Here is a 16822-nt window from a genome sequence, read left to right as displayed (position 1 = left end):
CGGAGTCGATGCCATTCCATTGCAAATCCCCACACTTCCCACCTAAAGCGAAATTGAAAAAGCAAAGCAAAAAAGTTCCACAAGGAATGACCCGATATCAAAATTTGAGTTAAATAAATTATTTTGTTTTGACCCATATGACACGAAGTCGCCACCCCCTGGGGCATGAACTGAAGGTTAAATCCAAGAAAAAAAACATCGTTACATATTTCATACATCCCCCACAATATTGATTGCTTATACAAACTTTCATTTTAAAAAATGTTTTAAAATGTGCCTGTAATGGTATTTGTGTGGTATTAGACCTTGTCTCATACAAAGTCAAATACCACACAAATACAATTACAGTGCTGCTCTTGCACTTTTGTGCCATGTGGTGATCATAACTAGCAAGTATGATGATTTTCTGCACAACCATTTAGGAGGAGATAGCGTGATGGACAGACAGACAGAGAAGGAGCAGATTACAACCCCCCACCCCCACCTCATTTTTTTCAAAACGCGGGGGGATAATAACAGACCGAGTGAGTTAGTGACTTTCTAGTTTAAAAAAAATAAATAAATACGCTTTTCTTTTCTTTTCTAAAGAAGAGGGGGAAATAGAATTGAAAGTCAAGAAGCATGAGAGGAGAACACCCAGGATAAAATAAAACATAATGAGATGTATCCAAGCCAGTTTATGGACAGACCCCGGTCTTGTGCGGTTATATAATGAAGGCAGGCAGCCACCGGGAGGCTTTAAGTGGGTAGTTCTTTTTGCCACATTGACAAATCCACTTCAGTGGTTTTAAGAATCTTTGGCCATTTACTACGAAGGGGCTTTGCCTCCCACTTTGCTAAGATGGTTTCCACGTTCTGTTCGGCTTTCCAATGTTCCTTTTTCCCCAATTTTTTTTTTACTAACATTTCTTCCTTTTCCTCCCCCTTTTCAGCCCAAAAATGCAGTCATCTTACGAACAAACTGTCAACTCCATATTCCAATTTAAGATAGCACACGACAGTATCGAACACACTGTGCCTACTTGGGTATTTTGTCGTTAGGCATACAACACAATAACAAGCAGACACCAAAGTGGAAGGTAGCAAAAATTCATAAATTAAACCAAAAAATTGTCTTCGGTGTAAGCAACCAAGAAGAAGTTAATAATGTACTCTAATGCGAAGTTAATACTTTTGGCATGCCATTCTACTCTTCTGGTTGAACTGCATGCACATTAAACCCATGCTAGAGTGAATGCAACACACAGTGTGGCACAGTGTGTGCTTGTTCACACATACTTCATCCACGATGAACCATCATCAATGTACAACCAAAATAATATCTACATTGCAGTTTTGCTTCGCCCAGACACTATCCTATGAAGTGGTGAACACCAGCAGGTGTGATGCAAAAACACTCACCATCTTCTGCGATGAAGGATTTCACCAAATTGATGAGGTCATCTTGCAGCTGCAGTATGGCAGCCTGAGAGTCATTAAGCTCTATTCTTGTTGAGTCCGTGATCTGCTCTCCCTGTGCACATCAGTCGTGAAATACAAAATCGTAGCAACAGGAACATCAATTTATAACAAAAATTTCAGAATAAAGGTACCTCATTCAGGGATAGGCTGAGCTCCACTTCGAGCTCCCCCTTGCCCTGAATGTCAAGGTGCATGTTCCGCTTTTTCGGGCTGAGCTCACTCAGAGCCACTTGCACCGTGCCCAGCACCTGGTCCTGACCCATTTCAGCATTGCTGCAACAATTGGGGAAAGGTTATGGCACAACATTAGAATTCATTTCTCTCTGGAACAACAAAGGTTTTACTGGTGAATAGATAAGCAATAAACATCCTTGTGATCATCTGATTCAAAACCAACCATCTGATTCAATTAAAACCAAACGCCCAAACATGCAGGCTTTAAATATGTCATGATTACTTCATTTTGTTTTAACTTGGATTTATCCTGATATTGTATAATCTGCCAGTATTATGGAATGTTCAACTACCCCCCCCCCTCTTTCCTCTACCCCCTTCCTCTCCCACCCCCTGGATGTGTTACGAATTTGGAAGCTTACTGCACACAACAGCCAGGTCCTATAGATCAGTTATATCGGTAAGTATGTGTTTCTAGGTAGGGTCCCGTCCCTTGTATAATGGGAATTAAGTGTACGTGCACTGCACAGTCAATTTATAGATAGGATTTTTACCCCAACAACGACAAAAAACAACAACACTCTGCTTGCGGGCGTGTGTGTGGGTGGAACTCCATATCCCAGGCGGTGTGGATTTCGCACTAAATATGGTCACGAAGCGTTTCGTTCTGGCTGCGCGCCAAATAAGGGTATGCATCATTTTCCACCCAATGGGCGACGCGCAGACCAGAGCCAGGGCGGTCCTTTGCAAGAAGGTGGAGCCGCGAGATGCCGTCCACCCAATGAGAACAGGTGATGGGGAGGGAACCGCACCCCAAAAACGATGGGAAAAGAGTTGAGGATTGCGTCCCATCTGCTCGAGAGCGCGTCTTCTGTCTGGGTCTGCAGCTGACTGCATTACGCGCATCCGACGTGTCTCGTCTAGCGCATTACTACAAGCGGTCGACCATCTCATCATGGGAGATCACCTCGTCTCGCCTTCTCTGGATTCGGCTGCCCTGGTCTGTTCTTTGGCGACTGGTGCTCCAGGAAGGGGCGGATGTCGAGCCGCACGAACGCGGCCAGGTAGCCAGCACGTTCTCTTCCCTCAGCTCAGCTCGGTAACCATCCGCTCGGGTTACACACGGTTTGAGCATGGTAACGGCTCGTTCTGCTCGAGGCCTGTCGAGGGTGTGAATTCCCCGGTAAGCTTTGCCACGTGGGTACTTAGGTATATTGAAGTTGGCAATTAACCCTACTCCACGTGGTCAAATTATTGGCGATTCATGGTCCTGAAAGGGACCCGTACCTTCGGACTTATCTGAGGGTCACGACCTAAATTCCAGTGTGTTCGGTGGAGCCGACTCGACTGCTCCCCCTTCGCGGTCGTGCTCGCCACCGGGACCCGGCCCCACAACAGATGCTCCACACACTCCCCTTTCTACTATCTCATCCAAAACATCTTTCCCTACTCTCCCCACTCCCCTTTCACTATCTCATGCTCCTTTCTCAATCATCTCATCATTCCTTCTCTAATTCTTTTTCTCATTATTTATTTTCTCATTTTTCACCACCTTCAAGTATATGTACTAAACAGATGGCCCCTTTAAAGTTCATGACTCTTCATGAAGCCTGAAGACGCTTGAATTTTTTGTTGTTGTTATTTCAAATGTACCTTTACTTCTGCGATATGTCAAATTGTAAAATGTTCAGGTCGACGTGACGGGAAAACGTTTTTCTGAATGGCATCGACAACCTGAAATGATTAATCCCATTTTTTTTTATGAAAAAGTGAAAAGTTTTCCAAGATTGAAGATGGGACTGCCGGTTTAACGGCGAAGAGTGATGTTTTTTTTTTCCAAAATGCAACACGCAGTATGGCAGTTTGTAATCGTACCTGGCTTTCTCGTGAACAGAGTTTACATTTGATTAATTAAACAAGATTCACTACATATGAGGCATACACTTATTTAATATCATATTAATGAAAACACATGTGAGGAGATGTTTTTTTGTTTTTTTTTTAAGTCCAGTTGGCTATGTTAGTATTTTCAATCACAAAAATTACAAACATTGAATCATCTGTTTGAATAAGGAGTCATGAAAGGACTTACCCATTCCCGAAGAGACAGGAGAGGCTATTCTAATCGGTGTGTGTGTCTGAGTGCACATGCAAATCAACTCTAATACAGCGTCTGGGCGGCCTACTGGCATAAAGCATCCGCGGTGTGTGAAACTGGTCGCCTCGACCAATACTCTGGCGATGGCATGCATCATTCATTGCTGTCTTATTTTAAAATGCAACGATTAGTGCTGCTCGGTCGTCCACACACCACACAGATAGATGGAGACAGCGACTCTGGCCAGTGATTTCCAATTCAAAGTCCTCTTTCCACACTGGGCACTTGGTTTTTGAGCACACTCGTGAATGACGTGTCTCCCCATCGTTCACGTGAAGAACCACGTAAGGGTTCAGGAGGACTGGAAACGAGACAGAAGAAAAGCAAAAAGACTGCCTCGTAGAAAGGAGCACTCCATTCATAGCTTCCTGAAATCAAAATGATATCCTCAGATTTAATCATTGGGATTGTGCTATCATTATTAGCAAAGTCGTTTTACCACTCTTGTATTCCCTCACACAGTAGTGAAGTGTCTGGCAGGCCTGTGGCCTGAAGCAAGCACACGTGCATGCGTCCAATGGCTGGGTGGAAATGACGGTCGAGGCCTGTGATTGCGGCTCTGTAAGCTCCAGCCTGCCGCTGAGTTATGCCCTTGGAGATCTCAGCACTGGGGCAGTCATACGTACAAGTGAACTCCACTTGCGTGAGCTCTCCACCTGCATTCAACCGCATTATTCATACCTCTCAACCTGCTTTTGTATCATACCTCTTGCACATGGTAGATTGATACCAGAATAAGCACCAATTAATGAAAACAATCACTCATTTTCAAATGAAACAACACCAGGTTGGTCTCAATAGTCAATATACATTTTTGGGGGATTTGAATAACAGTGGAAGAATTGCACTCCTCCCCCTCCAACCACCACCTCTCCAACCACCTCCAATCCATCTTTATTATTCGGTATGTTATATTCACAATTATTGATGAGTGCCAGTACTACTTACACGGGCTCATCCGTATAATTGTTTGAGAGTTGAAGATCGGTGTACGCATTGGTTCAATGGACAGCAGGCGGTACATCTAACGGGCAGACAGGCATGTCAGCCTCATTTGCAACACAAACAGTGCTAAGTGTGCATTTGGCAGCAATTCAGACCTTAAAACAGCTGTGACAGAATGAGTTTATGGCATATTGAACAATGGTCGGGGGGCATACAGTGCATTTCATTGGGAGACAGAATAAGCCCTTTCTGATCTCTTCATTTATACTAGTTCTAGAAAGCACAATATCACAAGACTAATGGTCAATGAGACTGGTATTATTGTGTTGTGTTATTGATGAAACAACAGTTCAAGTTATTTTCACCTTTTTAGGAGATTTTAAAAAGTTAAGTGGAGAAAGTATGCTTCAAAAGATGGTGACTAATTATCATGTACTCTGGGGTATTGCCAAACGCATCATGTACTCAACAAAAGGTATTGGGTCAAAGGGGAAAAACACAACTACCAGAAGCTATTCATTTGATAAAAGATAATTCGTGATTATTTGTGGATACAAGCATCGAATGTGGAGCGTAAACCATATTCCTGGAAATAATGGGAACAACAAAAAGAGCAATCAGAGATTGCAGACAATCGCCAAGACTTATTTTGTGTGGTGTATTTTGTGTGGCATTTGTGTACTGGTGTGTTATGTAATTAATGAAACATAATCAGAACTGCCACTTTATAACTGCTGGCAGTAACGACCGGTTACCAAGAAGTCCCGCTTTGATGCAACCCCACTTTGATCGGACATCTGACCCTGACCCATGACAGTTTTTTTTAATTATTATTCATCATTCAATTGAATTTAGAATGGGATTAAAACAAATTCAATTAAAATCAAATGGAAGACCAAATAAGTACAGTCCTGCATTGGAGTAATCAGAAGGAACCCGAACAAGCAAAAAGCAAAGATGAAGTCATCAGGGGGAACCTGGATAGGATTCACATTTTAGCTGCTGATCCTCTACCCTCAAACCCATCCAGGCACAGCCAAGTGAGCCTCATTCATAAAATAAAATAAAATATATAAATAAATAAAAAAGAACCCATAAAAATTAAATAATTCTGGCTGACAAACCATGTGTCCGATCATGTTGAAATATAAAACATTTATTCCCCATCACAACAAGATCATAAATGTGAAGTTTCGTGTCGATTGATTAAGTGGTTCCAGAGAAGCCATTATTTAATATTTTTCTTCAATCCAATATGGCTGCAAAACCATGTGACCTATCAATTATTCCTTAACAAACTTGTACACACATGGCTTGGGGAACATTTGTGTGAAGTTTCCCCTCGATTTGTCCAGCCGTTCTGGAGAAGAAGATTTTTTTTCTGGGTTTTCGGGTAAATCCAATATGTCTGCCAAACCATGTGACTTATCTTTGGCATAATATGTGTGAATCTTTTGTTCCTCATGGATAGGCAGTCATACATCTAAAGTTTCGACTCGATCTTTTCAGCCACTTGTTTTTCTATTTTTTTTAGGATAGCCAAGGATGTTTTTCTATTTTTTTTAAACAATGTGGCTGCCAAATCATGTGACCAATGACATCATCAATTTTTTTTTTCTGTGGACCATTTTATCCCTAGATGTGGAAAATTTTCATGCTGATCAGATGTAGTGTTCTACATATGCAATTATGACAAGAGATCGGCAGAACGTGTGCACAAGGTCAGTGTGAGGAACGCATGAGGCAGAGTTGATTCGGAAGAGAATCAGAGGAGAGTGGAGTTCAAGGTGGGCTTGCGCACTTTTGGAGAGCCGTGATTAAAGAGGAAGGCTGGTGCATTTTGAAAGGCATCGGACTCACTCGGCTGGCACATTTTGGAGAGCGGAGGATGAGCATACGCTGAGGAGGATGAAACGATCCTTGTATGCGTGTTGAGGCGATTTGGCTCGTGTAGTGAACGAAGACGCTGGCCTTTGGCTCTTGGTTGAGTCGTGAGAAACGGACCCCGGGCCTCGTGTATGTCATAAGCAGCTGCATTGGGGGCTCTGAGCCTTAGTGTTGAGTGCTGCTCACAGATTGCCTGGCGTATGTTTGTCCTGCTTCGAGAGAAGCACTATTTTGTGCGCGTATGCACGTGCGAATAGGATCGCCTCGATTCCAAGTTCCACAAGGAGCAGCTCCAGGCCAAGCTCAGTACAAGAATAGTTTAGTGGTTGGCTGTGGTGCCATGGAGTCACAGAAGTCATTTGGTGATGTGCCAAGGCTGGTGAGAGGTACCAACACTGAGCCAATTTTTAGTTGGGGGGAGTGGGATGTTTCCAGAAGGTCCTTTCAGAGAGAGGTAGTGAGAGTGTGGGATTTGTCAGGATTAAAAGACATGTTCCAAGTGCTTGACCATCTTGCAATTTTTTTTTCAAAGTCTGAAGAGAGGGAAATGGCTGCTGCTTTCCTCTCTGAAGGATGAGGAATGACAATTGAAATCACCACATTTGAGCAAGAGAGAGTAGGGATGAATGGTTAAAAGATGGCCCATGCTGCCTGAGAGCAAGATGTGTACGGAGTTGTCACTGCTTGGAGGATGGTACAGCACACAGACAAACAAGAAGTGGGAGCAGAGGGGAAGTCGCAGCTAAAGGTACTCTTGATGGTTGGGAGGTGTAAGGTCAGTGGAAGGGCAGTGGGAAATTTAGTTATTGATGTAAAGTGCAACTCTGCCCCTGGGGCATGATTCAGGCCTATCAAATCCGAGGAGACAATAACCAGGGAGAGATACGAAGGAGTCAGGGATGTCCTGTTGGAAAGAAGGATTTTGTTAAGGAGATGATGTTTGGTTTATTTGCAGCGGCCTGGATTGAGAGATCTACCTGTCAGGTTGGAATGGAGACCATGGATGTTTGAGATCCACACAGTTATAGATTGGGGAGGAGGCATTGGGAGTGGCCAGGATTGGGGGGGGGGAGGATTGAGTGTGTGGGTTGCATGGGAAGGATTGAGTGTGTGAGGTGTGAGGGAATGATTGTGTGGATGTGAGATGCGGGGGGGGGGAGGATTGAGTGTGTGGGGTGTGGGTTTCAGAGAGTGGGGTGTGGATGAAGCATTTAGGGCCCTGTTCCTCATTGCATGGCCTGCGAGCGACTGGCGTCCCATGGTGGCCTAAATTGCAGCCCCTGACGTGCAGCGGATAATACATAAATGTGAAAACACCCCATCATAATCCACCATAAATGCTATCAAATTAACATCATGGTTTCAAATGAGTGTTCCAATGCGAAGTATAAAAGTACCATAACTGGTTACATAACATATCAAGAAATGGTTACAGTGGACAAACAATTGCGCTTGCAGCCCAGTTAACCACAATGAAGAAGAGTATGTGGAGGCGGGGCCTGATAGCAGCCATTATTGGAGCCCTGCAGGTGGTGTGGCGGCTCTCACACCGATGTCTTATCGACAAAAGTGGTGCCCCTCTAAAAAATAGTGAAGATCACTGATTTAGGGGGAGGGGTGAAGGGGGAAGCATAAAGGGGGAACATTAAACTTTCAGCGGGTGGATGCTTGTTCTGATTCCAAATTCCCAACTTTGACAAAGGGAGATAAAGATCATGGGAAGGCAGATAAGATATTTCACTGAAAGCATGGAGAAATATGGAGCTATACGTGCAGGAGGATGGTTGGTGAACTTGGTGGACCAAACACTTAGCTGAAAGAGGGAAGTGCTCAGAAAGAGGGGATACTCGCTTCATGGAGTCTGCTTCGTATACCGTAGTCCAGGTTGATGCATATCATATTTGCATTTTGGAGAGTCCATCAAAAGGATGGAACAGATGCAAAACTGCTCCATTGGGTACTAATCTCCAGAAAGTTATCTTATTGTGGGTAGTTAACCATGCATAACTGGGATAATGCCTCCTGGATTGAGGGTTGTAATACACTGTATTGCTGATATTCTCAGTTATTCTCATTTTCTTTTGATGACACTGTGAATCCCTCAAAGAGCCACACCCACCTGCTATTAGAGGCCACTTTTCTCCATAATGAAAATCGCTGTATTCCAAGCTCCTGTTAATTTCATTGTCATATTTGAGCTATTGTCGAGAGATAAGTGTTAAAAACCGTGTGAAAATGAACAGACGATGGGATTTTTAAGATTCAAAAGGTTCCACAAGGATTGGTCTTACTGATTTGATACCTAGTCTTGCATGAGGTGAAGATGCATGCACAAACACATTTTCCCTTCAACAATCATGATTAGACCCAAATAATAAAACTACACTACCAGTCTGAAGTTTTAGAACACCCCCGTTTTTCCAGATTTTACTGAAATTTAAGCAGTTTCATGTTTCAATGTACTCTGAAATTAAAGCATAGAACAAATAAACAATTGCAGCTAAAAAAAAGAAATCATGGAATCGTTTTGTTAAACAAAATTTAATCTAAATTTCTGACTCATCAAAGCAGCCACCTTTTGCAAATATAACAGCCAAACATACTCGTGGTATTCTTTCTACAATGGAAATCAAATTTTGTTGGGAAAGTTTTCCCAACACTGTTGCAGAAGTTCCAACAAATGTGCTGCACTTGTAGGTTGCTTTGCTTTCACCTTCTGTCCAGTTCATCCCAAACCAGCTCGATGGGGTTTAAGTCTGGAGACTGTACTGGCCATTCCATGATTTGAAGCCTACCGTCTTGTTATTTTCTTCTAAGGTAGTTCTGATATAGCCTGGAGGTATGGTTAGGGTCGTTATCTTGCTGGAGGATGAAACCCTGACCAACTAGGCATAGACAAGAGGGTATTGCATGGCACTGCAAAATGCTGTGGTAGCCCTTTTGGTTTTTGGTGCGCCAACTCTGGATCCAGCAAAAGAGCCCCAGATCATCACACTTCCTCTTCCATGTTTGACAGTTGGTGTCACACACTGAGGAACTATCCTGTCACCTACTCAACGGTTTACAAAAACTCTGCGTGATGAACCGAAGATTTCAAATTTTGATTAATTGGTCCATAAGACCTTCTTCCAGTTTTCAGTAATCCTCTGGCGGTGCTTTATGGCCCAGGTAAGCCTCTTTTTCTTATTTTACCATCTTAGCAATGGCTTTCTTACTGCCACTCGACCTGTCAAACCTGCAGCTCGAAGTCGTTTCTTCACAGTTGACACTGAGACTTCCTTACTTCGACCAGTGTTAAGCTGTGCTTGAAGCTGCTGTCCTGTGAGCCGCCTATCACGCAAGCTGTTGACTCTCAGAAACTCGTCTTCCGATTGTGTTGTGGCTTTGGGTCTGCCAGACCTCTTCCTGTCAGTGTTTCCTCCAGTTTCCAAGTGCCTTTTGATGGTGCAGGAAACTGTACTCACTGACACCTTGGCTTACTTTGCAATTTATCGAAAGGAAAGACCTACACTTTGAAGGGTTATAATGGTCTGTCTGTCTTCCTTTGTTAATTGTCTTTTTCTCACCATTATGATTCCAATATACTACTTCCTGCAGTGCAATATTGTCCAAATAATGCTTCAGAGGGTGTAGCAACACAGTCTGTTCCAACACTGCTTTTATACAGACAGAGGAGGAGGAGATTGGAACCATACGCTTTGCAGAGCGTTGGTGCTGCTTCAGCAGTCTCCTTGGCTATTGGGCACAATCCTGGACGGGTCGCCACTCCAACGCAGGATATCAGCATGCTGGCAAGCATTTTGTCGACCTCGGAAGGAAGACAGGCCGAGTTAACCCCACCTGGTATTAATTCAACAGCTGAACAGGATTTGAACTCAGGACCTAAGGATCTAAGGCCTACCACCCTAACCATTTAGCCAACACCAGGCATACAAACAGAGGGTTTGTAACTAATAAACAAAAGTTGGGACACCTGTCGGAATTGTTTGCATCAACTTTCAAGGCTTAATTTACTTCAATTGCTGCAGAACAGCTGCAGTTGCTAAGCCATTACTTGTTCACTGGCAAGGGCCTTTTTAACAACTGAAATTTACATTGTTTTTCAGTTTTTGGAAACCTAAACTTTTTTATCCTCTGGCAGTTTACCGCTAAAGGCCCAGTCACACCTTGACGTTTTAGCCAACAATGGCAACGTATTAAAATGTATGTTAAACGCTGGCTTACGCTGAACTTTTGATGGTTTTTTTTTAAAGATTCGGACGTATTCATAACGAGTTGGTCGAATGCATAACATATCAGTAACGGATACAGAACGTTTCGTTGTCTTATAGATAACTTATACCAACGAATGCTTAGCCTGTTGTCGGCGTTCACAACCTATGCCCAACGATAGTCTAACTTCTGCATAGCGCTGCACATATCGCCGACGATCACGTGGCGTAGCCTATTAAAAACCTGCCGCACAACGATTCAAATCATAACCGCCGGAGAAATGGAAGTGTCAACATCACAGTCACACCTTGGCCATCTTGCTAGCGTATGCCGACCTCTGAAAAATGCGTCTTAAACGCTGGCGCACGTCGAATACGGTATGGGTAACTTTGGTATACGTGAATAGAACGCTAAAGTACGCTATCATACGTCGTAGTAAGTGGAGTACGCCTTGTAATTTTAAAGGTGTTAAACATTTTACGACGTACTTGCCGTATGCCTCACACGTTCCGCATGCGATGGGAATAAGTTGTACGCACGATATGCGATCGTTGGCACAGGTCGACAAAAGTTACTTGTAAGTTACTCATACGTCGAAACACGTCGAGGTAATGGTTAGCGTCAGTGTTCCAGACTCCCTGGGTTTTTTTTTTCTTCGGTATGACGGTGATGTTGACACTTCGATTTCTAGTGTGGTTATAATATAATATAATTAATAGGCTGCCGATCAACGATTTAAATCATAACCGCACTAGAAATCGAAGTGTCAACATCACCGTCATACCGAAGAAAAATAAAATAAAATTAAATAATCAGGGAGTCTGGAACACTGACGCTAACCATTACCTTGACGTGTTTCGACTTATGAAAAACTTACAAGTAACGTGTGTGGACGTGTGTCAACGATCGCGTAACGTGCATATAACACGTTACTCATAGGTTAGAAATAAGTTTCGGGTATGCTAAACATTACCTCGACGTGTTTCGACTTATGATTAACTTACAATTAAGGTGTGTCGATGTGTGTCAACGATCGCATAACGTGCCTACAACTTATGGCCAGCATTATGCGGAACGTGTAAGTCATACGCTGGCATAAGTCGTAAAATTTCAAGCATGGAAAATTTGAGGACAACCACAAAGTACAACGATGAAAGCCAGCCTCCTACGACGTATGGCAGTGTTTTTCAGCGTGCTCTTAATGTTATCAAAACTTACCCATAACGTATTCGACGTGTGCTAGCGTTTGACAAATTTTTCAAAAATCGGCATAAGCTGGCTAAAACGTCAAGGTGTGACTGGGCCTTTAGCTTTGTACCATTTCAGGTTATTCACTGGATTTGAACTGCTTAAATTTCAGTAAAAACTGGAAAATTGGGGGTGTTCTAAAACTTTCGACCGGTAGTGTACATCATTGGTTCAATTTTGGTGAAGATCTGGATCTAAATCCGGATACGAGAATTATTTAATTTTTAAAATGATTCTTCACCATTGAGAGATAGGGCCAAAAACGACATATAGCATGATATTTCAAAAATATATTGGCCTAGATATGTTCTCGTGGATCAGGTATTACGTGGCAGAGGTATGCGCTCTACCAAGTGCCCTTCTAGTTTCAGCTGTTTTCGTCATATTTGGCATTGGAAGAAGAAGAAAAGCATCCAAAGTTTAGCGTCCGAATACAAAGCGGACGTGGACGGACTTTTGCATTTTCATATGATTTCTAGTTTATTATTGTTATTCACCTCCACATGTTGGCAATCATCTCGCAGAACAAGCTCTTCTCTAAAGCGTGTATGATCTGAAGAGATAACGAACGTTCTCACCGCACCCACTTCATCCTGGCACGGTGGCTCCAGGCACACGGAATCGTAAATGTGCCACCAAGTCAAAATTTCCTGTGAAAACGACATTCATATATCATATGCATGACTGGATACAAGTATAACATGCAAGCATAATATTAAAACCCATTTCTCTCTGAAAACATATGCTTGAAGTAAACGGCTGCATCCTATACTGCCTTACAACAACCAAAGCTAAGAATTTCCTCATTATAGAGATTTGTTTCAAACCAATCCAAATAGGTGGAGATTCTGGGCACCTGACTCAGAAAGTAAAACATAGGCACCGCCTGGTCAGCAGGTATTGAAGACAGCATCTGGATTCCCTTTTCCCCAGGAATCCCCTGCGTTAAATATGGCGTGACGTCACAGTTCAAGGGTTCATTGGTAAGTAATTTCTACTGACGTCTGTATTAAATATGTAACTTCAACATCATGCATATCTATTGTATCCGTTCCTTTTTCATAGGGTCCGCTTAAATTCCCCTTAGAAGAATAATTCCTTTTTAATAATTTTTTTTATTTGAAAGAACAATTTAGAATGGTTGCACAACGACATTGTTATTTCCGCCACCACCAAAGGTGGACCGAGATTATATTTTCACCGCTGTTTGTTACTTGACAAAAAAAAAAAAATTTTGACAAGCATGTTGATCGCCTCCGTTTGTTTGTGTGTTTTTGTGTGTTTGTGTGTTTTGTGTTTGTGTGTTTGAGTGTTTGTTTGGCTGTCCACTCACCTCCAGCCCAAACTGCTCAACCAATCGTTCTAAAATTTTCAAAGATTAATGTCACCGACCCCGAGATGGTACCGCATTGAAATTTCATCAAAAAATTTGGTCGACCCAAATGGTCTACATTGGCCAGTAGGCCAATTTGAGCCAGATTTTCTAAAATCCTCAATTTTCATCCGATTGATTGACTTGAAATTTGAAGATCTTTTAATCTTTTAATTTAATCTTTTAATGAAGAAATTTGAATTTTAATCCGATTAACTTGAAATTTGAAATTAACATATGAGGTTGCTGAACTCAACCACCTATTCATTTTGAGGTAAACATAGACCAAAAGGTCAACATAGGCGAATTTCTAAAAGCCTCAATTTTCATCTGATTGACTTGAAATTTGAAAAGCCTTTGCATATCAGGTCACCGAATTCAACCACCTATTATTTTTGTGGTCACCATAGGCAAAAAGGTCAACATAAACCAAAAGGTCACCATAGGCCGAATTTCTAAAATCATCAATTTTAATCCGATTAACTTGAAATTTGAAGAGCATTTGCATATCAGGTCATTGAATTCAACCCCATTAATTTTGAGGTAAACATAGGCCAAAATATCAAAATAGGCCAAAAGGCCAATTTGGGCCTAATTTTCTAAAATCCTCAATTTTAATCCGATTGACTTGAAATTTGAAGAGCATTTTCATTTCAGGTGGCTAAATTCAACTACCAATTAATTTTAATTTCAAAAGGTCAACAGAGGCCTAATTTCTAAAATTGATAGATAGGGCCAAAAACTAAATATATCACTATATCTCAAAAAGTTGTGGACGAGTTATGACAAAACAAGATTGATGAGTTGGATAGGTGATAAGAACAAGCCGATTGGATTTTGGTTCGGATCCAGCCCATCAGTAGGATACAAAACGTAAACTGTTCCACCTGGCAGAAGTATGCATTTCACCGAGTGCTATTCTACTTTGTGCTGTTTTGCCAAGTTGTTACTCAATGAGTGATTTTTCATTTGTATGTGTTTGTTTGTGTGCAGGATATCTCAAAAAGTTGTGGATGAATCCAGATTAAATTTTGTGGACAGGTTGGGTGTGTGACAAGGACAAACTGATTATATTTTGGTGAAGATCTGGATCTGGATCGGGCTACTAGAAGTTTAGTGATTCTTCACTATTGAGAGATCAGGCCAAAAACGACATAGAGCATATCTCAAAAAGTTGTAGACGGATGTGGACGAAACTTGCAGGACATGTTGTGTGTGTGACAAGGAATAATTGGTTCAAATTTGGTGATGATCTGGATCCGGATCTGGATACGAAAATTATTACATTTTATGTGATTTTTCACCATTGATGGGGCCAAAAACGATATAGTAGGACATAGAATGATATTTCAAAAATGTATTGGGCCCAATATGTTCTCGTGCAACAGGCATTATGTAGCGGAGGTATGCGCTCTCACGAATGCCTTTCTAGTTTTATTATGTTAAAGAATTTTGGGGTGATCCAGGCCTTAGCATGGTGTCGCTCCAAAGAGAAGTTGATTTTATTTTTTTATTCCAAGTAGATCTTATAAAAAAAGCACTATTGAGAAAATAAATGGTTTTAAGATGGCTGTATGATGAACAGTTTTGAATGCGTTCACAAAAACTGAAAAATTGCTTGCTTTATCCCCGAAACAAAGAGGAAACTTTATCACCTTAACTATGTGAAAGGGAAACTTTTTTTAAAAGAGGTTGTCCTGCATATTATTCCTATCTCGACCAATGACTCGTGGTACTCACAGCACTACAAGTTCAAATCCCGTATAGTATTTGTATTTTTCCATTACCTACAGTTAATGTCGTTGTAATTCATGTTTAAATACACTGTCTTTGTCTTGCATGGAATTATTTATCGATAAGGTCCTCCATCCTTAGATTATGAAATAACTAATAAATAAATAGATGCCCATACTCTTTACATTGCTACGGGGTGTTTCACAACTGGTCAAGAAGCGTTTCAACAAATTCTGGACGGGTCGCCACTCCGCCAAAGTATACTCACTCGACTGAAGGTGGCAGGGATTTGGAATTTGGCCAATGATAATTTGCCTACTGTAAGGGAAAGACACCATGGGATCTTTAACATCCACCAGTGACAATTACTGGCAGACGGGTCCTCTGAGTTAACACCCTTCAATTGAATGTCAGGCACATCGATGCAACATCTCGAATAGTTTATAGCTGGGTCGCCATTCAAACACATGCAAGACAGCTCAAAGGCAATTATGCAAATAACTCTAAGCTATCCTGCCAGCCCCAAGTGTTGGATTAATCTATTAAAAAATTAATTATAATTAAAAGGGCACTCGGTAGAGTGCATTCCTCCACCACGTAATGCCTGATCCACGAGAACATAATCAGGCCCAATACATTTTTGAAATATCATGCTATACAGTACGATATCGTTTTTTGGCCCTCTTCCTCAATGGTGAAGAATCACTTAAAAATTATCAGATCCAGATTCGGGTCTTCAAAAAAATCGAATCAATTTTTTCTTGTCACACACCCAACGTGTCCACCAAGTTTCATCCAAATCTGACCACAACCTTTTGAGATATCCTGCAAACAGACAGACAGACAAACAGACAGACAGGTGAGAACATAACCTCCTTCCACCTTTGGTGGTAGAGATTTTTTTAAATCAGATACTTTGATGAGGTACGACAAGACACTGATCATTCAACGTCATCCTAATACCATGTGTTGTTACAAATGGAACATAGCCTTCAGCAGGAAGCTTCGAGTGCAGAGTAGTTCAACAGTTTGCCAAAATCACTATAGATATAGATAACATTAATCAAAAGCAAATAATTAAAATATTACATTTTCAAAGATTACCTTTGTCATCTCATGGACACAAATTTTATCCCTCAAGATGATGACAACCTTTTTTTACATTGAAAAAGCTATACTATTGTACCAGGCAATTTATTGTTGCTCACACATTGTTTTAAGCAATCTGTCTTGTTATATAATTTGCTTGTTTGGCAAAGCCAATGCAAAAATACTATGTAATGGTTCCATGCGGACAGAACAAGAAACCTACCTTTCCAAAAGGGCGAAAAACATTCCACACCTTGTCCACAGGAGCTCTCACAATGCCGAAGACATTTGTTTTGTACATTATCGTTTTTTGCCTGTAACAATCATGTTAAACACTCAATATATAACAAGGCAGCCAATTAGTACCTTAATGTTAAACAGTATGTCATCAAACCAAAAAAAAAAAACAAAAAAAAAACGAGAAAGCATCTCAAAATGCAAAAAAATGCACATTAAAATGCAAAAACCCGTGCCCGATTTGTATTCCAACTAAACTTGACAAAAACAGCAGCAAAATAATTTTTAAATTTATTAATTTGTGT

The 16822-nt window shown here is 41.4% G+C and overlaps 1 protein-coding gene across 1 annotated transcript in view; it reads right to left on the bottom strand.

Moving 5' to 3' along the window:
- The window catches only part of LOC147021938 (polyunsaturated fatty acid 5-lipoxygenase-like), a 58216-nt gene extending 41635 nt beyond the window's left edge, over positions 1 to 16581 (bottom strand). The window contains exons 1-6 of the mRNA XM_085890476.1: positions 16504 to 16581; positions 12583 to 12735; positions 4742 to 4817; positions 4233 to 4449; positions 1593 to 1734; positions 1402 to 1465 (exon numbers count right to left, since the gene is read on the bottom strand). Of these exons, the coding sequence (XP_085746602.1) occupies positions 1402 to 1465; positions 1593 to 1734; positions 4233 to 4449; positions 4742 to 4817; positions 12583 to 12735; positions 16504 to 16581 (730 nt within the window). The remainder of the gene's footprint in view (positions 1 to 1401; positions 1466 to 1592; positions 1735 to 4232; positions 4450 to 4741; positions 4818 to 12582; positions 12736 to 16503) is intronic.
- Between the last annotated feature and the right edge of the window lie 241 nt (positions 16582 to 16822).

This window comes from Eptatretus burgeri, chromosome 8 (assembly GCF_056783735.1).
Source record: "Eptatretus burgeri isolate ZD-2024b chromosome 8, Ebu_testis_v1, whole genome shotgun sequence".
NCBI classification, from domain to species: Eukaryota; Metazoa; Chordata; class Myxini; order Myxiniformes; family Myxinidae; genus Eptatretus; species Eptatretus burgeri.
Note: the sequence above shows the minus strand (reverse complement) of the source record. Positions and strands in the feature narration are given on the sequence as shown.